Here is a 16,361-nt window from a genome sequence, read left to right on the forward strand (position 1 = left end):
CCTGCATAGCTCCTTTGAATTTACCCCCTCTTACCTTAAATACCCTGTAATATTAGATATTTTGACCCTGAGAAAAATTTACCTACTGTCTTCCCTATCTGCCTCGCATATCTTATAGACTCTCAGGTCTCATTGCAGCTTTCACCAGAGAAAGCCACACATGTAATCCCCCTTGATCTAGGCAGCATCTTCTGAACCCTCTCTATAGCTTCCGCATCTTTCCTATAAAAGGGCAACCAGAAATGAATGCAACACATCAGATGTAGCCTAAAAAGAGTTTTATAAAACGGCAACTTTCTGATTCTTGAACTCAATTCTCAACTAATAAAGGTAAGTATGCCAAATGCTTTCTTTATCATCCTATTACCCAGTGCATTCACTTTAGAGGGGCTATGGGCATGGTCCTCCAAATACCTCTATACACCAATACTGCTATTAATCTGTACTAGCTCTTTATATTTGGTCTCCCAAAGAGCAACACCTCACATTGGGCAGAATTAAATTCTAACTGTCATTTCTCTGCCTACATCAGCAATTGATCTATACGTCATTGGGTTCTTTGTCAATCTTCAACACTATCACAACACCACCATCTTTGTACTGTCTGGAAACTTACCATCTACATTTTCACCCACATCATTGTTATACTGTATCACTAACAGCAGAGATCCCAGTACAGATCCTTCCACTACACTAGTAGCTACTGACTTCCAGCCAGAGTAAGTTACATCAACCACTGTCCTCTCTCTTCTATGCCCAAACTCTATGTAGAAATTTGTAAGTGCCTTTGGTGACATACCAAATCTCCTCAAACTCTATTAGCTAGTTTACCTTCATATTTCAACTTTTCTCCCTTTATTGCATTTTTAGCTGCCTTCTATTTTTTTTTAAAGCTTCCCAAATCCTCTTGCTTCCTACTGGTTTTGCTATATTATATGCTATTTTTTGTATTTTATTCTGTCTTTGACTTTCCTTTGTGAACCACAGTTATGTTATTCTTCCTATAGAAGACTTCGTCTTTGGGGTGAAATGCTTGTTTGTCTACTGAATTATTCCCAGTAATCCTAATCCTCAGATTATCAGTGGTTATTATCTGGTTTCTTTATAATACTCAAGGGCTCCATTTGATTTTACTTCCTAAACTTGCATGCATATTACTTTTCTTCTTGACAACTTACACAAGCTCTCTCAACATCCAAGTCCCCATATCTTACCAAACTTATGCTTCCTTAGTATTGGAATGTACCCATCTTGTACCCTGTACAATTGGTCTGTAAATATCCTCCATTTGCTCCAGAACAGCTGTTCCCAATTAACTCGGGCTAAATTAATAAGACATGACCCCAGTTTCCTCCCTCATGCTCTATTGAGCTTACTTTGACCACATGGTCAATCCCCACTACTCAGGACATCATTTCTATTAAATCACTGAAAATCAACTTCCCTTCCCTCCTTCCTTGCAATGGTAAATAGCTCCCACTTATCACATATTATTCTAATAGTTTCCCAAGAATTAATAGCAAACAGTAAACTTAATGGATTTTCCTTTTTTTTTCTTGCTAGACTGTGAAAAGACAGCACTATCGATTCAGTGTAATAATGAATGAACTCCAGACTACCGATAACATTCCATATATGACAATACTGCTGAGCGTCATCAATGCCATTATTTTAGGATGTGAGGAACTGATACCTCGTACACAACTGCGGAATGAATTCATAGGTAAATATTCCTTATTTAATTCAATTGCAGACAATCCAGCCCACTCTTTGCTTTGGGATTAACCGAATTTTAGACAGCCAGTGCAATAACATGTATATATAATATTTTCCTTAAATATAAAGACCACTAGTGCTCTTCAGTAAGGCTACTTCCAGACATTGGCTAGAAAACCTTCGGTGAAATATATTAAGAAATACCTGTCACTGTAAAGGATTCCATCTTTTGTTTTAATAGACATTCAATAATTCCACACACCACAACTGTGTCCTGATTAAGTAGCTCAGTAGCTGCTGAAGGATGTCAACAGGTTATTGGAAAAGGTTATTAATCCTACAAATGGCACTTTTAATTGTCTCAGTGTCTATGAACTCTTAAAAAGCAAACACTTCAAACACTATCAACTTCTGCTTAGATTTAACACAATCACTTTTTTATGTTTCTAAGACTGTAAGATATCCATTTTGCTCATTTTTGTGCGAGGAGGAGGGATTTGGGGGTTGATGACCACGCTGTTCTTTTCCTTCTTAGTTTTGAGGCTATGTGGACAAGAATTTCAGAGTTGTATACTTCGATAATAAATGAACCTTTGAACTTTTCAAAATATTGTTCTACCTAACGCTGATTATACATAACATATTTGGCAAAGAATATAACTTCTGAGTGCATGGGACTTACAAATAAATCTAGTTGCTATATTCATGTGTATTTTTGTATTGGGTTCTCAATACATTTTTCTGTGCAGTTGTCACTTAAGTCAAGCAGCTGTCTTGGATTAAGCAATTATGCCCCACATAGTTTTCATTAGTATTCTGATCAAGTTGCTTAAGAACTTCAGCAATTCCATGCTGATTCATGCTCTTTTATTGGCCATTCTCCTTAAAGTGGCTCATTGTTAGTTCAATATGTTGTATTTCAAACCAGTAAAATATACATCAAAACTATTCCTTAACATTATGATAGGGGAAAGATGAATCAACAAAATTCCATATAATGTGAATTTCATTATGGCTCCCTCAAATGCATTTATATCAGAGAAACTATGCCACTTTAAGTGTTTTAAAATACAAACACTTGTACAAATAATTGTTACCTGCTAAACTTCAACAATGGTTTGTCTGATATATGCACATTATGTTGGAGATAGCTTGTGCACCAAGAAACCATGTTTATTTCAAAACAGGACAAAATGAATATTTGATGCATCCAAAGTCCTAGCTGTCTGCTTTAATAGTTTAAAGCAAAAATTACCTTGAGGCCACTGTTCCTGTTACTTTTAAATTTATTTCACAGAAGCATTAGATTAAATAATAGTCTTATATTAACTGTACCATTCCATTTACTGCATACCAACTGATGTTATTAAACTATTGTTTTTAAGGTCTCCACCTGCTGGATATACTGCCATCATTAAGGTATGGATTATTCACACAGATTAGATATATTTAACATAATGTTTCCTATGTTTTTCCTCAAATTCATTGAAAGTTTTATATTCTGACTTTTTAAATCTTTAATTAATAAGTCTAAATATGAAAGTATTTAACTCTCACATACTTAAGTGCTCTGCTTAAGCCATATAAAGACACCTCCTGATTCAGTTGAACTGGTACTTTGTTCAAGAGAAATGCACAAATATAAACTGTATCATGATGTATTCGTTAAGGGATCGAGATGATGAAGATTTATTAGTCCAATGTTTAACCTTTGAAGATGGTAAAGCAGATGATGATGAAGAGTTAATGAAGATCTCCGATGGCATTGATATGAATAGTCATCAAGAAGTTTTTGTAACATTGTTTAACAAAGTAAGTGCATGGTTTTCTTTGGCTACTATAGCAGAGTTTGAAGTGTTTCAATACTACAATTTCAGTTTAAGGCAATTAAGGCAAGTGAGTCTGATATTCTACAGTGCATTGTGATTGGTAGCATTCATGTTTTTCAGTGATTTTAGTTTGTTTAATTGTCTTGAGGTATAATAACAATTTAAAGATATTGACCTTTTAATGTCGCCCTTCATTCTAAACAAAGGAGATTCAGAATAATTTTTCTGTTGAGACGATCATGGTGATTTACTTCAATGGTTCCAATGAGAGTTAAAGTTACAAGCTTGAAACTTGGATTATACCAACCTTTTCATCAGTTAAAACATAGTTCAGTCTAATACAATAGCCAATAGAACCTTAGACAAAATTACGTAATATCCAGTTTGAATGGCCTCAGAGTGATTCAGGTGCAGAAATCAATGGGACCCACGTGTTATTCAATGTAATTTTGATCCATGTTGTGTGTTCCCTGAAACTTTATTGCACTGTGTTTAATGAAAGGTGTCAGTGCTCACAAAGTCACACTCATGGTATCAGTGCAGGAGCAACTCAGCTTTGGTTGTCATAAGGAAACAACGAATCTGTCCTCAAAAACTTTGCAAGTACTGCTCCATTGAGACTGGTGCAATCATGGGGACAAGGAAATTCAGTGTGCTAACAACAAGAAGAGCCTGGTATGTAGTGGCTCCCACAACCTCGTACAGGAGTTCCAATGCTGCACAATGCAACAATGCTAAAAGAAATTTCATGCTGTGTTAAGGTGATCTGCACATCTACAGGAGGAAATCCTTGCTTAAAATGTTCTTTAATGCTAAAGTCTGAGTTCTTCAAAAAAGATGCCACTCATCATAGAGTCATAGAAAATTATAACACTGAAACAGGCCCTTTGGCCCATCTAGTCTGCTGAACGATTTAAACTGCCTTTTTCCATTGACAGTTTAATCCTATCAGGGAAACACAGAAATGGTTTAGCAAGCCATTAAAGCAAAGCTGAAGTAAATCGTTGCAGGGAAGGTCAGATTTACAACCAAAACCCCTTACGTGAATCACTTACTAAAATGCTTTTTTTCTTTTAGCCAGATATTAATGTTTCTAATCATGGTTATGGAGGCATATACCCCAATCTTCATGGCTTCAGTTATTACATCCTTGTTGATTCCGCTGCTCTTCTGGTATTGTCAAGCAGACCTCAAGCTCTACGTCTCCTTGTCGCTCTTCCTCTGGTGCAGGCTTTGGTCCATTACATTGTTCAGAATGGGAGGCTTCTGTTGTGGGGTGCCCCTAGACCAGTGAAGACAACAACATCTTTCCTTAAGATGACCAATACTGCTTGCTGTTACCATTCTAAAACATGCATTTAGAGCCCTGCCTATACATTTTTCTTCACTAAGTAGGGTGTGGTGCATGTGGAGATTCTGTGGGAGTAAGTTCTTCACTGATGGGTACGTTTTAGCCTCCTGCCCTGAGATCCATTCAGATTCATCCTAAGAGGCCAGCCACTGATGATAAGACAGTTCCAGTAATAGTTTGCTGTTGAGAGTGTCACCACCAAGGCAGATCATAGATTGAGCAACTTCACAGCCCAAACACTGGAGAAAATATTTCTGCTAGCTGAACATGTTCAATAGATTTTGGAAGATATCTGACCTTCCTACTGTTACTTCTGATGCTGTCCAATCAGGTGTCCCAATATTGGCAGTGTTCCTCTCTACATCAAAACAAAGCTACCAGCTAGCACACTATGTCCTAGTTCGACTAAGGCCATTCTGTCACAGCCATACAAAAGACCAGTTATTCAAGACATTTAAGAGAGAAAATTATCTTGAAGTATTAGTAGCTTTATTAGAGAAGAGGGTAGGTTTGCTAGGCCAAATGAGTTGAAATGATGGGGTTATGCATTTAAATTTCTTTGATTTGAGTTACCTGACTTTTTATTTTCCTTTTTGCTTGCTCCCTAGGTGAGTAGCTCACCAGCCTCTACACAACTGCTGTCAATTCTTCAAGGCCTTCTGCAGCTGGACCCATCCAACAGCAGCAGTCCTCTGATCTGGGAAGCCCTGGAAATTTTGGTGAACAGGGCCGTCCTGATTGCCTATAACAGTAAGCAATTATTTCCCCCAACTATATTGAAACATATTATTCTCCAATATCCGTACAGCTCAGTAACTGCAGGTAAAAGCTGAACTAAATGTTACTGTTGCTTATTGTGCTGATTGCTACAGTTATTCACTCTTCTCCAAATTTGGCAAGGAAATAAGGGCAGTTCCTTCAAACTGCCAACAATTTCCTGTGGAAATCTTGCAATTGTGTTAGTTCTTCACAGACATCAGCTACTGTCTGACAGTGGAGATCCCCTGGAGGCCAGTGTGAAAACAGAATGTGCTTTTGTTTCATTTTTAATGCTTAAATTAGTAATTGATTGAATAGATTTAAAGTTTATTTGATTATTCCTGAAGATCAGAAACAAGTGCTGTCATTAGTTTTGATAGCCAGTTAAAGCCCTCTTTCCACCCCACCCCTGTTTTACACTGAAGACCAGTTTAATGCAGAAACTGTTGTAGGCGATGCCACAGGTCATTATCAATCTTTCCCCACCCACCATTCCACGAGCCTCACCCCTTTAATTCCAAAACTCCCTGCAGGTATGGATTGGGAAACTGCACCTGGTCAATCAGGACCATCCCAAGAGATGAGCCAATAGAGGGGATGGTTAATTTATTATCTTCATAATAAGTTGGATCATCCTGATCCGGTCACCGCGGCCAGAATTGGGTCCTCCTCCTCTCCTTACCTGCACTGGACACTGGGGCCTCTCTCACCAGCCCTCTACTCCCTGGAGTGTCTGGATGGCAACTACACTGGTATCAATGATGACCTTTGATAGTTGGGGAATTCACAGCGATGTAAAAGTTATTAAAAGCAAAGTGAATAATTTAAAGGAATCTACCAAGTCTAGGCACCATGGTGAAGTGATATGCATATAAGTTGAGAGTTTCATCTTCTGAGTTGGTCCAGAAGCCTGGAATTTCCACACGTGCCTAAGTCCCAGACTGATTCATTCTCTGCTCAAGAAACGAAGGAAACAGGAAACAGGAAATTCTGGATCAGTTAGCCTAACATGGGTTATTGTGAAAATACTGGAGTCTAAAATGAAGCTAATATCAGGAAGTTTAGAAAATCATGAGACAAACAAGCAGAGTCAACAGAAAAGGGAAACTGTTTAACGAAGTTATTAGAGTTTATTGACATTAGAGCAAACTGGTTGATAAATGGAAACCAGCAGATGTAGTGTATTTGAGTGCTCAGAAGACATTTGATAAAGTACTGTACCTCACAAAGAAAATTACTGCACAAGTGTACATGTTGTGGGTAATATAATGGCATGCATATATCATCATTATGTTCCGTGTCATATGACGTGGGTGATCATGGTCTTATTGATGACTATGATTTTCCTTGGCAAGTTTTTCTACAAAACTGGTTTGCCATTGCCTTTACCAGACAGGTGTCCACAGCCTTTATCAATATTCTTCAGGGATTGTCTACTTGGCATCAGTAGTCACATAAACGGGGTTTGTGATATGCACCAGCTGCTGTTACAAACACCCACCACTTGCTCCCATCGCTTCATGTGACCCAGATTGGGGGATAAGCAGCTGCTACACCTTGCCTAAGAGTGACTTGCAGGCTTGTGGAGGGAAAGGGTATCTTACACTTTTAGTGGAACATGCAGGATCTCCACCCCACCACCCCAATGGATATAGGATTGGCATTAAACAGAAAATGATAAATGGATCATTTTCAGATTTTCAGAATTTGTGATTAGTAACTACTGAACACTGTAGGGTTTAGTGATGACACCTCAACTACCGTAGATTCCGGACTACAGAGCGCACCTGATTAAAAGCCGCTGGCTCTAATTTTAGAAATAAAATCAATTTTTTAATTGTAAAGGCCGCACCGCTACTTTTAAATATACATACGTATCGGTAACACAAATTACGTTGCATATACTTTTTCACTGAACAGCACGAACAACATTCCAATATCTCCTAGCGACTGGTAAAAATATATATACGGCAGCCTACCAGGAAAAGTTATTGATCGCCTTTAACTTAAAAGCAGCGTTTTCGCTCGGGTCTGACGCGCTTGCGTAACGCGATCGGGTCTAATCGGGTCTGACGAGCTTGCGTAACGCGATCGGGTCTAATCGGGTCTGACGCGCTTGCGTAACGCGATCGGGTCTAATCGGGTCTGACGCTTGCGTAACGCGATCGGGTCTAATCGGGTCTGACGAGCTTGCGTAACGCGATCGGGTCTAATCGGGTCTGACGCGCTTGCGTAACGCGATCGGGTCTAATCGGGTCTGACGCGCTCGGGTCTTGCTTTTCTTCGAGTATTTTCCATGTTGATGAGGGTGAGTACAAATGACTGATTTACAATAATTTAATTGTGAAAGTGCGCTTGATTTATCGTACAATTTCATTGGACCTCTGTGAACCACTCATCAATTTTATTGGTCTACTGTTACGAGGCAAAATGTTTACGAGGCGGCATGAAAAAAAACCATGTATTAGCCGCTCTGGATTAAAGGCCGCAGAGTTCAAAGCTGTTCAAAATGTGGGAAAAAAGTAGCGGCTTATAATCCGGAATCTACGGTATATTAATGATCTGATGAAAGAACTGACCAACTAGAACCAATTTTACTAATGATACAAAAATGGGTGTGAGTTAACAAATTGTGTATAGATAGCTTAAGTAAGAGCATAAGGAGTTTACAGATAAAGTATAATGCAGGAAAATGTGAGATTATCCACTTTGAGAAGGAGAAAAAAACGAAAAATCAGCTTCTTATTTAAATCGAGTAGAAGGATGTGTTGAGGTACAAAGTGATCTGGGGTCATGGTACACAAAATTCCAAAAGTTAACATGCTGCTGCAAGTATTTGGAAAGGCTGATGGCTTTTATTTCAAGGAGCATGGAATATAAAAATAGGGATATTTTAATTAAAACATTTACAGAGCAATGGTGAGATTGCATCTGGAGTACAAATAGTTTTGGTTTTCATATTTAAAGAACAGCTTACATTGGAGACAGTGGAGGGAAGAATTACTGTGTTGATATTTGATGAACTATTGAGCAGTCTGTATCCATACTGCTTGGAGTTTGAGGAAAAAAAAGTGATCATTTTGAAATGCACACGATTTTCTGTATTTTCCCCTTAGTGGAAATATTAAGACATAGGGGAAATAACTTCAGAAGGGTTTGTCCATTTAAGATAGATACTGAGAAGTTTCTTCTCTCAGAGAATCATGAATCCATGGAATTCTCGACTCCAGATAGCTGTAGAGTTGGTGTCTTTCAAAGTAATCAAGACAGGTTGAAAGACATTTGAACTACAAGAGGGGTTAATTGGTATGTGGGGAGAGTGTATGATTGTGGTGTTGGGTCAATCATGATCTTATTGAAAGGTATAACAGGCTTGATGGGTCAATTGACCTACTGCTGCTCATGACGGAAGGGTAAATGTAGTATCTGGTTTGTACATTCAGACCAGGAAGGTTTCTACCATTGCTTTTTGGTCAACTTATTTAATGGATCGATGTAAGAAGTAGGAATTGAAGCAGAACAATGATCTTATCCAGAAGAGTTGATATGGATGATGTGGGCCAAAGGGCCTGTTTTAATGCTGTGCCAATCTATGACTTCGAATTCTTCTGTATTCTGGTTCCATTGTTCGCACTGTCTTCTATTGGCCAACACGTGTTTGGAGAGTAGCTCCAGAGTTTATGTCCTTTCATATACAGTGCTCACAGAGATCTGACAGCCACTGTAAGTGGACACAAGCCAGTACTTTCAGCAAGCAAGAGGTGGGGGAAGGCCTGCAAAGATACTTTTGTTTAATGAAAAGCAAATTATTGAGCCATCATTAAATAATTTATTTAAGCAATTATAAGTAGGTAAAATTCTGAGGCAAACATTGATTCATGAAATACTTTTCCTCACAGCAAATGAAGATGAAGACATCGGCCTAGTCATGGAAAGGCTTGTATTGACTAAGAAATTAAAAAAAGATCAGCCAGTGAAACAAAAGGCAAATAAAAAAGCTGTTGAGAAAGCTATACAAACAGAACCATCATTGCCTACCTCAGCAGCAGAAGTAAAGCAGAAGTCTAGCTCATCATTGCCACCATCAGCTGACGAGATGCTGCTTTCTGCGCCATCGTCACCTCCTCCACTGCCAGCTGTGGCAGATGACACAATGACATCTCCGACCAGTGATCTGCACACTGCCAAAATACCCCCTGCCCCTCCTCTCCCGGGCACTGTTGGCTCTCCGCCTCCTCTCCCTGGCACTGGTGATCCACCCCCTCCTCCTCCGCCTCCTCTCCCTGGCACTGGTGGTCCACCCCCTCCTCCTCCGCCTCCTCTCCCTGGCACTGGTGGTCCACCCCCTCCTCCTCCGCCTCCTCTCCCTGGCACTGGTGGTCCAGCCCCTCCTCCTCCGCCTCCTCTCCCCGGCACTGGTGGTCCACCCCCTCCTCCTCCGCCTCCTCTCCCTGGCACTGGTGGTCCACCCCCTCCTCCTCCGCCTCCTCTCCCCGGCACTGGTGGTCCACCCCCTCCTCCTCCGCCTCCTCTCCCTGGCACTGGCGGTCCACCCCCTCCTCCCCCTCTGTTCCCTGGCAGTGTTCCACCCCCACCACCTCCACTGGGCACATTTAATGATGCACCCATTGTGGCCACCCGATCAGCAACTCAACTGTATTCTTGTGGTCCACCTCTCCAGCGACCAACATTACGGATGAAAAAGCTCAACTGGCAAAAAATCTCCCCAAAAATGGCCACAGGTACTGTAAGTCTGAGAACAAGCTTTCTATAAATAACTTGTTATGCAGTCTTGAAGGATGGTAGATATCTTCTGGTAAAATTTGAAGTTCAATGGACAGGAATGCAATGAAAAGTATCTACATGTTTCAGCTAACTGTGGTGCTGATGGGCAAGTTGAAAATGGAATTACCATGATACAGTGAAAAGCTTGTCTTGCATTCTGTTCACAATGATCCATTCATTACATGGTGCACTGATGCATAAAGTAAAACAATATCAAAAAGCAGAATAAAGTGCAACAGCTAAGAGAAAGCACAGTATAGGGAGACAACAAGGTGCAAGACCATAACAAGTTGCTCATATGCATTCTTGGTTGCAGTTTCAGTACTGGGGATTAGTATTCATTTTTAATCAGTAGCACAGATCCTCTGCATTACAAGATCCAGCAGCATTTTACATTAATCTATCATGGTTTGACTCTTTATGAAAGCCCACTTTGAGTTCTCTTATCCTCCCATCATATATTTAGTTTGCAGTTGTTCCAGTCAGTGTAGATGTATGTATTGGTGTTCTGTTTCTTGCAGAATATTTTGTAATATTCTGGCCACTTATCTACCCAGTCCCCAACTTAACCAAGACTATAACTGGCTTAATGCTCAAACTTAGAAGTTTGTTTCTCTAGGGTTTAGATTTGTGCCTACACAGTTTCATCTTTGAATGTAAATGAACTATGGACATGGCCACTCGCTAGTATTTTGTTTAGAGAATTAATCAGAATAAAACCAAATCTTGACTGTCTGGAAAATTCCCCCATATACTAGGTCAGAAAGGCAATGTAAAATTTCACAGTTCTAAGTCCTTTACATTGCATTCAACAGGCCATAACCTGTCCCATTTCCCATTCTGTGTCTGCGTCAAAGAAATTCTCTCTTCAATGTTGATTTTCCCTTCAATGTTGATCTTACAGTCTTAAAACCCAGAACTCAACTGGAGCATTTTCTGATTACTTTCATCTAGAAAGGATGAGAAGTCCTTCAGAGAGTTCAGGAAAGATTTGATGGAATACTTCCAGTGATTACAAATACAAAGTAAAAATGGGAGAATCCATGGTTTGCTTAGGACCAGAGAAGGTTGAAAAGACATCTAATGGTATCCAAAATTGGAAGAGATTTAAAGCAAATAAACAGAAAGAGATGCTCCTATTAGCAGAGTGCTCAAGGACACTAATTGGCCAAAGAAATAGAGATGGCAAGAGAAAGTGTAGTAGTTCAGTTGTGATTTTCTAAAAAGAAACAGACTAATGTTAAAGGTTTAAGAAAAATGCAAGACTGTAGTGAAAGTGTTAAAATAATTTGATAGATCATAATTCTATATCAGTTCATTCTGCATCAACCCCAGTTTGCAAAGATCCCCTGGGTACATGATGATTGCTGATGATGAATCTGCTCTATGCATCATGTCTAAGAAAGGTTACACCTGTGAGGCAACTAAAACTCGAAGAGTAGAGATTACAATTGGAGGACAGCAGTTGGTGTTGGTGAGTTGGTATCAGTGATGGACATGTTATCCTTGCATTCACTTGGCAGCAGTTTCAAGATAGTTTTTTTTTGTAATCGATATGAAAGTGTCTTGCTGTTGTGTCCAGGAATTTTGCAGAGAATAGAGACACGTGCATTAAGAGAACATGCAATATTTTTTTTTAATCAGTCTTTTGATTCGGCCCAACTTGTATAGGAAAATCTTTATTTCTTTCTCCCTTTTGGAAATCTGTTTGTTTTTTTTTTCCCCAGCGAGCAATTCTTTGTGGTCACTTATCCATCAAGTAGCTGCATCATCTTTGGATCCAGACTATTCCAGTATTGAAAAACTCTTCTGCTTTCCCATATCAGAATCAAAAAAGAAACAGCAAAATGAGTCAAAAAAGGAACCAACGGAGGTAAGTAAAATGCTGAAAATCAAAAAACAAGAATGGTAGAAGTGAGTTTAAGAAAGTGAAATAAATCCATAAAACTTGTTGAGGGAATTAAGGAAGAACCAGGAGAATGATTTAAGCACAGCTCTCTAGTTATACCTTTTCATTTCTGACAGATCACATTTCTGGACTCAAAGAAAAGCCTTAATTTGAACATATTTTTAAAGCAATTCAAATGGTAAGTTACATTTTGGGCTGCCTTGCACAATTCCCACTGATTTGACACAAACAACACCTTTCACTGTATATTTCAATCTTTTGATGTACATGTGACAAGTAAAGCTAACCTTTGATCTAATCATTAAATGCAACTGTTATTCGCATGCAGTTAATTCCACTGGCAACGTTTCCAATATTAAGTAATTAAACTACATTCTTAACTGGCTTGTCCTCTTCCTTTGCAATCAGTTGCTGATAAAGCATAGATGCATTTTAGATTTACCCATGTAACTTTGCTGTCATACCTCCTTGTATATTAAGTCTGCATGTGTCCATGTTTTATTTACCAGAGAACAGATGAATGCTAGTGATTCCCTGTAAAACTATTGACAAAACCAGCACAGTCAGTCCATTAGTGATAACAAATGCCTACCAGAAGTTTGACACTTGGAGTTTTGATATAATCTCAAGTTCCAATTGCAATATTGTTTTAGTTCTAATGAAGAAGTGGCTAACATGATCAGAACTGGAGACCGATCAAAATTCGATGTAGAGTGTTTGAAGCAACTCCAGAAGTTACTCCCAGAGAATCATGAGGTTAGTTGACAAAGCAGTAAATGCCAGCTCTAATGTTCTAGAAGGTCCATTTTAATCTGACCAAACTCTTGTTCCATGTGCAGATAGAAAATATAAAGGCATACAAAGGACAGAAGGAGAAATTAGCAAGTGCTGATCATTTCTACCTTGTGCTGCTTGATATTCCCTGGTATGTATCATGATGCCACTTGTGTGCACAAGTTAATGCTTCTGTTATGAATCTCTTTCCAAATACATCAATTTGCTACTTGCTTATCCAGCTATACTTATCTAGAAATGATGTTGCAACTCAATATTGTCATTAAAAACTGGTATTCCATAATCATGCAAAATATTTAATTTGAAAGGATCTCCTAGCCTCCTGTACCTAATAAAGTGGCCACTGTATATATGTTTGTCATTTTCTGCTGCTGTAGTCCATTCACTTCAAGGTTCAATGTGTTGTGTGTTCAGAGATGCTCTTCTGCACATCACTGTTGTAATTATTTGAGCTACTATCACCTTCCTGTCAGCTTGAACCATTCAGGGCATTTCCGCTGGCCCCTCTCATTAACAAGGTGTTTTGCCCACAAATCTGCCACTCACTTTACGCTTTTTGTTTGTTTTCCGCACCATTCTCTATAAACTCTGGAGAATATTGTGTGTGAAAGTCCCATGAGATCAGCAATTTCTGAGATACTCCCACCACGGCGTCTGGCACCAACAGTCATTCACAGCCAAAGTCTCTTAAATCATATTTCTTCCCCATTCTGATGTTTAGTCTGAACAACAAGTGAACTACATGACCATGTCTGCATTCTTTTATGCATTGAGTTGCTGCCACATGATTGGCTGATTATGTATTTATATTGACGAGCAGGTGTACCTGTACCTAATAAAGGGGCTACTGAATGTAAGATTTAACTCTACAAAGTTTGCCAGTAAATAGAACTGTATAAGAAGAGGAATTCATGAAGTTATCAAGAAAAAGAGAAAAAGGGACAGGGGCAGGTATAGAAGAGAAGAACTTATCATATATAAACCGCCAGATGTGGAAAAGAAATACATTTGGATTTTGTTTGACTTGCAATAAATCCTTACTCAAACCTCGACTGTGTTCCAATTTTCACACTGAGGGTTTTAACTTTTGTTATCTATAGTGAAATACTATACCTGAATAGAAAGAGCAATAAATAATGAATGGAAAAAATATTTCCCAAGTTGCACTGTCAGAACCCTAATCATTAAAAACTTTATGAAAATGTATTTATTATAAATATTTCTTGTACTTCTCTTGCACTAAATATGTAACGTACTAACAATATCAAAGGAAAAGCAACGCAACAAGATAACCCCAATGTCAGGCAGCCCAATACCACCAAGACGTCAACTGGAACTTTCATGTAAAGTTGTAGCACAATTATATTGCTAACTATTTTGTCTAAATTATGTCCACATTCCGTATGGATCTAAGGTGTACATTTTTTCTGCATTCCAAATCATTTAATGTAATTTCATTTCCATTTACTACAGAAAAATATTGTGTTATCGGAGATATAACACTAACATATAGCAAATTAAATGTGTTATATAATGACAAAAGTGAATATGTGTTTTATTTCTTTAAGATACAAAGAAGTATTTTGGAAGTGAGATTAATGGCATTTTGGTCTCCAAAGTAAAATATTGTTTCTATATATAAATTCCTGTAATAATTTTGATATTTGTTCAATCCATTTAACTCCTGAAGAATTAGGCAAATAGGGCAAAATTCAAATATTGTATTTCATATTCCATATAGGCACCAATTATATTAATTTTTGTAATATTTCCATGATTCACAAATATATGAAATAATGGTATTCCTGGTGTTTTTTTAACATGTTTTGCTTTTCTTTTTGGTTCCTTATCAAACAGTTATTTTTCAAATTAAAAAATAAATTCTAACAAAGAAAATGTTAATTTAGTAACACCTGTTTTACTATCCAGTTCGTCTCTTTGTTTTTGTTTAAGTCATTGTTTTGGCAGCTTTCAAAAAGGGAAGATTACTTCTGGTTACATAATTCTTTGAGACATGTAAAGTTTTGACTGTTCCTACCCAGATTAACACTCAGTGCTCTTCTTTTGTTCCTTGATTTAACCACAGCTATCAGCTAAGGATTGATTGCATGTTTCTGTGCGAAGAGGCAGCTGCTTCCCTGGAAATGCTCCTTCCAAAAGCAAAATTAATTAAAACTGCTTGTCAAGGTAAATCAGTTGGATTACATCAGTAAATATGGTTACAAAATAACTCAGGTTACAAAATAAAACTGCAGAACTCACAGACTGTTGAGCAACATTGTGATTGGTCCGAAATTGGGAAACTAGTGGCATCATTTATGTGATTTGATGCAATTTAATCTGACAAGTAGTGCTCACTTCTTAATATATTTCTGTAATTATATGTTGCCCATCCACAATATTGACATGTATATCACAATACTTCCTCTGAAAAAAATCCATAAATGAGTCTTTAATGCTGAGATAAAATCCTGTACTCTGTCTCAAATATTGCTCAACTCAGTGTCTGTTTCTATGTAACTTTCTGACTTGGCTCCTTTTTATTTAATTATAATAGTATTTTCATTTATTTGCTTTTTACATTGATAATTCAAAGTAAAAAAAAAATGTAATGATGAAGGTTTAATACTAGCCTGCTCACTTTTAAAAGCAAATATAAATACTATTGATAAGAGTGTCTTTTGTACGTTCATAGATATGTGTATGAATAACATATAACTGAACTGTTGCAAAGCAGTAAAAACAATTGTAAAACAAAAGCAGAGATTGAGCAATACAAGCAGGTATTAGTGGAGGAAACTTATAAAGAATGGCCTGGATTTTAAATTGTAACTGAAATGAGAGGGGTAGAAAGATTTGGGGGTGGGTTGGGCGGAATCCTAGGGATCGAGGCCCAAGCACAGCTACCAACTAACTATTGAACAGAATGGGACTCAGGAATGTGCATGTGCACCCTTACAAGGAGGAACTACAGATCGTGGAACTGAAGGAGATGACAGCAATAAGGAACAGGGAAGCCATGGAGGATTTGAAAACATGGGGAGGGTTTCAAAATTAAATTATGAATGAGAATTGGTGTAAGGTGGGGGGGGGGGGGGGTGTGTGTGTGTGTGTGTCCATATAACCTACAAGCAGAAAATTCTGCGGATGCTTGTCAGCTCAGACAGCATCTGTGCAGAAAGAAATAGTAAAAGTTTCAGGTCCGTGACGCTGTTTT

At 38.3% G+C, this 16,361-nt stretch overlaps 1 protein-coding gene across 4 annotated transcripts in view; it reads left to right on the top strand.

Moving 5' to 3' along the window:
- The window catches only part of inf2 (inverted formin 2), a 91,033-nt gene that overhangs the window by 48,658 nt on the left and 26,014 nt on the right, over window positions 1-16,361 (top strand). For all 4 annotated transcript variants that reach the window (XM_073039778.1, XM_073039777.1, XM_073039780.1 and 1 more), the window contains exons 4-13: window positions 1,564-1,723; window positions 3,102-3,135; window positions 3,387-3,528; window positions 5,505-5,646; window positions 9,555-10,397; window positions 12,168-12,313; window positions 12,466-12,527; window positions 13,003-13,105; window positions 13,189-13,274; window positions 15,231-15,331. In XM_073039778.1, the coding sequence (XP_072895879.1) occupies window positions 1,564-1,723; window positions 3,102-3,135; window positions 3,387-3,528; window positions 5,505-5,646; window positions 9,555-10,397; window positions 12,168-12,313; window positions 12,466-12,527; window positions 13,003-13,105; window positions 13,189-13,274; window positions 15,231-15,331 (1,819 nt within the window). The remainder of the gene's footprint in view (window positions 1-1,563; window positions 1,724-3,101; window positions 3,136-3,386; window positions 3,529-5,504; window positions 5,647-9,554; window positions 10,398-12,167; window positions 12,314-12,465; window positions 12,528-13,002; window positions 13,106-13,188; window positions 13,275-15,230; window positions 15,332-16,361) is intronic.

This window comes from Hemitrygon akajei, chromosome 3, assembly GCF_048418815.1.
Source record: "Hemitrygon akajei chromosome 3, sHemAka1.3, whole genome shotgun sequence".
Classification (NCBI taxonomy): domain Eukaryota; kingdom Metazoa; phylum Chordata; class Chondrichthyes; order Myliobatiformes; family Dasyatidae; genus Hemitrygon; species Hemitrygon akajei.